At 35.9% G+C, this 7,357-nt stretch overlaps 1 protein-coding gene across 1 annotated transcript; it reads left to right on the top strand.

The window, feature by feature from the left end:
• The first annotated feature begins 456 nt into the window (after nt 1-456).
• On the top strand, nt 457-6,952 carry LOC109339792 (pyrophosphate-energized membrane proton pump 2). Its single transcript, XM_019577308.1, has 14 exons — nt 457-892; nt 985-1,188; nt 1,469-1,620; nt 1,709-1,856; nt 1,928-2,060; nt 2,492-2,664; nt 3,635-3,755; nt 3,862-4,049; nt 4,260-4,697; nt 4,783-4,947; nt 5,599-5,754; nt 5,864-5,975; nt 6,308-6,527; nt 6,647-6,952. The coding sequence occupies exons 1-14, from the start codon at nt 749-751 to the stop codon at nt 6,744-6,746; spliced, it is 2,454 nt and encodes an 817-aa protein (XP_019432853.1). The 5' UTR covers nt 457-748; the 3' UTR covers nt 6,747-6,952.
• Nucleotides 6,953-7,357: the final 405 nt, after the last annotated feature.

The following is a 7,357-nucleotide window of genomic DNA, read 5'->3' as shown; positions in this document are numbered from 1 at the left end:
ATGAGAAAAAGATATATATATACGACAATGTAAGAGTTTTTCACACTGTCATTTCATTATCTACCATTCATTTTCAATTATGTTTGACTTTTCATAAAAAAAACAATCCAAAGGAAAAATAAATACTACACTCATTATAATAATTCTTTATACATCAATATTACACTTCAAAAATATTTATATTTCTCCATTAATGGATAAGATAATCTTCACTCTTATAATAGTCATTATGGAAAATGTGTGTGATATGAGTAGGCAGCCAATTAGAAAAGAATGGAGATGAGATGGCATAATATTATTGGATAGAACAGTACAGTCCAACATTTATACATAATAAAAAAAAAGTGGTGAAGAAGAGTTGGTTGACACAAAACGCAGGGACAGGCAAAGGTTCTCTCTCCCTTTCTCTACTCTCCATGTTTGTTTGTTGATCTTGTTGTAGTTGTGGAATTCTCCTCCTCCTCAGGAAGCCACAATTGAACCCTCAATTCATTCCGATTGGGTTCAATTAGATCTCTCTCTCTGTTCAATTCCATTTTCAATTGGATCGCTTCTTCGATTAGATCTCTCTCTCTGTTCAATTCCCTTTTCAATTGAATCGCTTCTTCGATTAGATCTCTCTCTCTGTTCAATTCCATTTTCAATTAAATCGCTTCTTCGATTAGATCTCTCTCTCTCTCTCTCTCTCTCTGTTCAACCAATGCTTGCCGATAACATTGTTGAGATCCAATAATAATAACAATAAACAATGATGGAGGAAGGCGGCAGTGAGTTCAACACTTATCCTATTGTACGGCGGGTCAATTCTACCCACACCATCATGATGGATGCAGACATGGAGACTGGCACTAGAACTTTCCCAAACATGCGCACTAAACCTTACACCCCCTTGGTAAACTATTACCCAAAACCCTTTCTCTTCATTATTTTTATTATTACTCATTTCTCTTCATTTATCTCTCTAATTCTAACTTCTTTCTGCAGATATTTCGTGTTCTCCTTCGTTTAAACGTTCGTGTCCTGTTTCTTCTTTTTCTCATTGGATTTGGAGCTATCTTTTATATGGGAGCACGTACATCTCCTATCATTGTCTTTGTCATCTCTGTTTGTATTCTCAGCTTCCTTGTCGCAATATATCTTATCAAGTGGGTCCTCGCAAAAGATGAGGGCCCTCCCGAAATGGTTCAGGTATAATAATATCTATTTCATTTAGAGTGAATACACACTTTATTCCTTATAATTTTTTCGCGTGTAACAATTTTATTCCGAAAAAAGTAAAAAATCCAAATTAACATTCAATGATCATGAATGTAAGTCAAAACAGTCTTATTAGACATCATAGATATGGTAAAAAAGGACTAATTTGACTTATATTTGATATTTATGTATTTACTCTTTAATTTATTCAGTTACTACTTACTACTGCATTCTTTACTTCTCCTCACCTTATCATATTATTGCTTTCTAGATATCAGATGCTATACGAGATGGAGCTGAAGGCTTTTTCAGGACTCAGTATGGCAGTATATCCAAGATGGCTGTGTTGCTTGCTCTTGTTATTCTTTTCATATATTTGTTTCGAACTATAACTCCCCAACAGGAAGCTTCTGGCCTCAGAAGGTGACATCATAACATAAATTATAAGTATATATATTTGCAACGAATCTTTTCTTATACGTTTTCATCTGTCTTATGCATTCTGTATCAGGTCAACCTCTGCATGCATCACTGTAGCTTCATTCCTCTTGGGTGCCCTATGTTCAGGTTTTGCTGGATATATCGGGATGTGGGTGTCAGTTCGTGCCAATGTCAGAGTTTCTAGTGCTGCAAGGAGGTCTGCAAGAGAGGCATTGCAGGTTAGACCATTATTATTTGTTCATTACTTCACACTTTTCCTATACTAACAGCCGGGGAGAAACTTGTGCAGATAGCCACTCGTGCAGGTGGTTTATCGGCTATCATTGTTGTTGGCATGGCTGTAATTGGTATAGCAATCCTTTATGCCACATTTTATGTTTGGTTGGGAGTCGACTCGCCAGGTTCAATGAAGGTTACTGATTGTATGTATATCCTTTCTCCCTCTAGACAACTTACTATAATAAATAGAATTTTTTTTATTTTTCTTTAAATATTTGACTATTGTTATTATTGAACATACATGAGTGTTCATCATGTTTCATCGTCATCGATTCAATATTCTTTGGCATACTAAAACACCAAGAGATTTATGTCCTTTTCATTTTCTCTTTAATGTCCTATACATCCAGTTTGTATCATACTGACCTAAAGAGTGAGTAATTAAATTTGGAATAATTTTTTTAGATATTATGTATAAGCTTATTGAAGTATATTTATTACTATGGGACTGTCCTACAAATTTTATATCTACTTTTAGGACTGGGAGCATTCCTTGTATGTTTAGGCTGTTCTCTCACCTACTCTCTCTCCTTCTCATTGGTGTTTGATTTTAAACATTTGTGTTTTCTCTCAGTGCCTCTTCTTCTAGTTGGATATGGATTTGGTGCCTCCTTTGTTGCACTGTTTGCTCAGCTGGGTGGTGGAATATTCACAAAAGCCGCAGATGTTGGAGCAGACCTCGTTGGAAAAGTTGAACAGGGAATACCTGAAGATGATCCTAGAAATCCTGCTGTTATTGCTGATCTGGTAATTGTTTTATTTTTGTTTACTTTCTTTTGAAGATTCCACATTTCAAATTAATGCTTATTTTATTTGGGTTTTCAGTAGATTACCATGGTTTTTTCTTTGTGCTGCTGTAGTAGAAATGCTTCTGAAATAAAGTTATATATTTATGAGTAACTAGAATGTATATTTGCTTTGCATACCATTGTTCATGCTTAGATTGAATTAATGTTTTACATGGTGATATTTCAAGGTGGAAATATAAGAGAAAATATATTTTAACTTAACCTCTATATGTCAGTTGTATAACTCAAGCAATTGATGGAGTTCTCTCATTATTTAAGGTCCTAAGTATTTGCATCTGTGTACATGTGTGGAAGATACTTGTGGGATTTTCTCAAACTTATTACGATAATTGTTTTGTTTCTGCGAAATTGTTTGACGAGTAGAGAAGAAAGTATACAGTTTATAACATTTTTGTTGTAGTGATGTATTCTGGAGACATCTTTTCAATTTCTACAAATTTAAAAACTCTAATATTTAGCTTCAAAGACGGTGAGTTTGGCACAACGGTAAGGTTGTTGCTTAGTGACCACAGGTCACGGATTCAAAGCTTGGAAATAGTCTCTGCTTGCAGGGGTAAGGCTACGTACATCTACCCTCCTTAGACCCCACTAAGTGGGAGCCTCATGCACTGGACCACCCTTTTTAATATTTAGCTTCAATCCAAGACTGACAAGAATTATTAAAATATAAAGGTTATCAAATTTTTTTGAAAAGCCTTATTTATTGATGATTGATATATGAATATTTTTTTCAAAATTGATAGGAACATGCATAATTAATGTTAGAGGTGTAGTTTGCATTAGTCAAATAAAAAGAACCATATGATCTCTATAATTTTCGTAACTTCTGCTTTAGCTTCTTTGAGTGTATACTTATATCTGGTTTTGTACTTTCTTTTGTATCATACTGGTTTTGGTTTGATTTTAAGGTTGGAGACAACGTGGGAGATTGTGCTGCTAGAGGTGCTGATCTTTTTGAAAGTATTGCAGCTGAAATTGTAAGTGCTATGATACTTGGGGGAACAATGGCACAGCGCTGTAAAATTGAAGGCAAGTACTTAGCTTCCCCATCGTTTCTATTTCTTGTATATTTTTTGGTTATCAGTAAGAGTTGTATGCATGCTAATCTACTTTGATGTTTTTTCTTTTGATTCAGATCCATCTGGCTTCATCTTGTTTCCCCTTGTTGTTCACTCATTTGATCTGATAGTTTCATCCGTTGGAATATTTTCAATTAAGGGTACACGTGAGTCTGGAGTAATAGGTCTGACTGAGGATCCAATGGCAATTCTTCAGAAAGGATATTCTATTACAATAGTTTTAGCTGTTCTGGCATTTGGTGCGGTAATAGTTGATCTTCATTTGTGATGTTTTAATTTTGCACTCCTAATTTGTCTGGATTGGCCAAACACACGGCAATCTCTTTGCTGGAATTCTGTCTTTGAGAAATATGTAATTTCTGTTTTGGATTGGAACAACGAAATATCTTAAACCATTTAAAATTATTGCCATGCTATCTATTTTGCTTATTGTTTGATCTGAATCACTTTGCAGTCTACTCGGTGGTTACTTTACACTGAGCAAGCACCTTCAGCATGGTTCAATTTTGCTTTATGTGGGTTGGTTGGCATTACCACAGCTTACATTTTTGTATGGATAACTACGTATTATACTGACTACAAGCATGAGCCTGTGCGCACATTAGCACTTTCTAGCTCCACAGGTCATGGGACTAATATAATTGCTGGAGTCAGTTTGGGTCTTGAATCAACTGCTCTTCCAGTCCTTGTCATCAGTGTGTCAATTATCTCAACTTTCTGGCTGGGCCAAACTGCTGGGCTAGTGGATGAAACGGGAAACCCAACTGGTGGGCTTTTTGGCACAGCGGTGGCAACAATGGGAATGCTTAGCACTGCTGCCTATATTCTTACTATGGATATGTTTGGGCCAATTGCTGATAATGCTGGAGGAATTGTAGAGATGAGTCAGCAGGTATTCCTTGCCAGATTTATTTGTTGCTTACTGTTGTTTCTGAGATTTCTCATGTTATCTTTACTGACAATTAATCTCTTTTCAGCCTGAAAGTGTTCGAGACATCACTGACATCCTTGATGCCGTGGGAAACACAACCAAAGCTACCACCAAAGGATTTGCCATTGGTTCTGCTGCTCTTGCATCTTTCCTTTTGTTTAGTGCTTATATGGATGAGGTTTCTACATTTGCTCGTGAACCTTTTAAACAGGTGTGGAAAACTGGCTACCACCTAAGTAGGCTTAAATATGTTTTTTTAGTCTCTATAAAATATACATTTTCTCAGATCAATACCTGTAAAAGTTTAAAGTTACTTTCCAGTGTAGTCCTTTAAATAACTTTTAGGACTCTGAGTCATTATCACCTCTGCTTCTAGTGTTCATAAGCATAGCAAAATCCAATTCCTTCATACCTACACCTTACGATAACTACTTGAATCCTTTGGCATTGATATTTGATAGAAGAACTTAACAACTTCAATCTTTGCCTTTCCTTGTTCCGTTGTTCCTTGCACCATTGCCAGTGATTGCAAAGCAGAGAAAGAATTAGGAAAGTAGGAAATTGTGGTACAAAATTTTTGTATGTTGATTAAGTTAGCACTTGAAGACATGTGAATGCTCGCATCAAATGCTGAAATGCATATGCTATACAAGAGTAATTCTTCAAGCACTATTTTATGGAGTGGTGCTTTTCACCTCCACTTTTCTACCTCTGGACTCGCTGAAGTGGTGCCTTTCTCATATGTCCACTAGTCCAACTGTTCTCATTCATTCCTGTAAATCATGGGTTTAAACCCACTTATTCTGTTCAGTTATATTTTGCTGTTTGTTCTAAATTGCAATTTATGATAATTGAATTGTAGGTTGATATTGCTATTCCTGAAATATTTGTCGGTGGGTTGTTGGGTTCCATGCTTATATTTGTATTTAGTGCTTGGGCCTGTTCGGCTGTTGGCCGAACTGCACAAGAGGTTGTTACTGAAGTAAGAAGGCAGTTCATTGAGAGGCCTGGTATAATGGTTAGTTCAAGTTTCTGAAGTACCGTCCTTTTATTGTGTGTGTATAGATTCGTTTAGGTTTTGAACTGGCTCTCCCTTTTTAAAATTTCCCTTATCATACTTTCTACAGGATTACAAGGAGAAACCAGATTATGCTCGCTGTGTTGCTATAGTAGCATCTGCATCATTAAGGGAGATGATAAAACCTGGTGCTTTGGCAATCATTTCACCTATTGTAGTTGGTGGGTTAATTGCACAAGTTTCTGTCTTACCATAATCATGTCGTTATACGCAGCTAACATAATTACTCGATGAGCTAGATCATATGTCATGTAGATGAATATTTGTGATCATTTGAGGAGCAAGCGAAAGATATCATGTGAACTTTCTGCTCGATAAACCTTTTTAAAATATTTCATCATGTGGATTCACTTGTTTTCGAGTAATTCACATATAACTCTGAAAGTGTTCACTTGTGTAACATTAAATCACTAATTCATAATTTTGGTGCTTTGAAGTTTGTGGGGTTCATTGTCATCATCTTGTTCTCTGTTATTTTGTGTGATGTTTGCAGGTTTTGTGTTCAGAATATTGGGGCACTACACAGGGCATCCCTTGCTTGGGGCTAAAGTTGTGGCTGCTTTCCTGATGTTTGGAACAGTATCCGGTATTCTTATGGCACTATTCCTGAACACAGCTGGTGGTGCATGGGATAATGCAAAGAAGTACATAGAGACTGGTGCTCTTGGAGGCAAGGGAAGTGAAGCTCACAAAGCAGCAATAACCGGAGATACGTAAGTTGCTCACCGCTTCTAAGTCTTAATAATTTGTCCATAAGCATCATTACTAGTTGCATCTATTATGTTGTTTTATTCCATTGTTATGTAATTTTTTATATTATTTTGACATGCAGAGTGGGAGACCCATTCAAGGACACAGCTGGGCCTTCACTTCATGTCCTCATAAAATTGCTTTCAACAATTACACTCGTAATGGCTCCAATCTTTCTCTGATGTGAGATTGTGTTTGGTTTTGATAATTTTGGAAGTATAGGGATTAGGTAGTAGATAGAGTATGAATCTATGATCATGTACATCCAATAGACTCATTTATAGTCAGTCACTGATTCTGAATTTTCTTGACCGAATAAGAGATTTTGCTTAATTTTCCGAACATAAAATGATTCTTCGCACCAAATTGTGACATCATTTTTATACCATTTAACAGTGACTTGATTATTGGTTAACAAGGCATGCATGCATCTAGTATAATAGGTTACAATAAAATGATGTGTGGTCACAAACACATTACCCAAATCAACCAAGCAATGCATGTTTCTTTTACAAGTATGGAAGTCAATTGTTTGGACTTGCATTAATTTGAAATCATTTTTGTGATTTGATGGCGCTTATACAATAAAAATGAAATTTGATTTGTTTATTATGATTGGTTCCGTTTGTTTATGGCCAATGTGTGTTTGAATGAGGTGCATACTGAATTCAATTACAAGGGCTAAGTTGAAATGATGATCATGATGATAAGTATGAGAAGGAGCAATTTATCTATGTTTAAAATACATTGCTCCTCCTCGGATGATATTCGTTTTGGTTTTGGAGATAACAGC

The sequence above is a fragment of the Lupinus angustifolius genome, unplaced genomic scaffold (assembly GCF_001865875.1).
Source record: "Lupinus angustifolius cultivar Tanjil unplaced genomic scaffold, LupAngTanjil_v1.0 Scaffold_112_7, whole genome shotgun sequence".
Taxonomy (NCBI): Eukaryota; Viridiplantae; Streptophyta; class Magnoliopsida; order Fabales; family Fabaceae; genus Lupinus; species Lupinus angustifolius.
Note: the sequence above shows the minus strand (reverse complement) of the source record. Positions and strands in the feature narration are given on the sequence as shown.

What these genes read in the sequence shown, in the direction of transcription:
- LOC109339792 (XM_019577308.1), top strand. Translation starts at nt 749, where the DNA reads ATGATGGAGGAAGGCGGCAGTGAGTTCAACACTTATCCTATTGTACGG. An exon ending in CTGCAAGAGAGGCATTGCAG is followed by an intron (nt 1,857 to 1,927) that starts GTTAGACCATTA and finishes AAACTTGTGCAG; the next exon opens with ATAGCCACTCGTGCAGGTGG. An exon ending in CTGTTCTGGCATTTGGTGCG is followed by an intron (nt 4,050 to 4,259) that starts GTAATAGTTGAT and finishes ATCACTTTGCAG; the next exon opens with TCTACTCGGTGGTTACTTTA.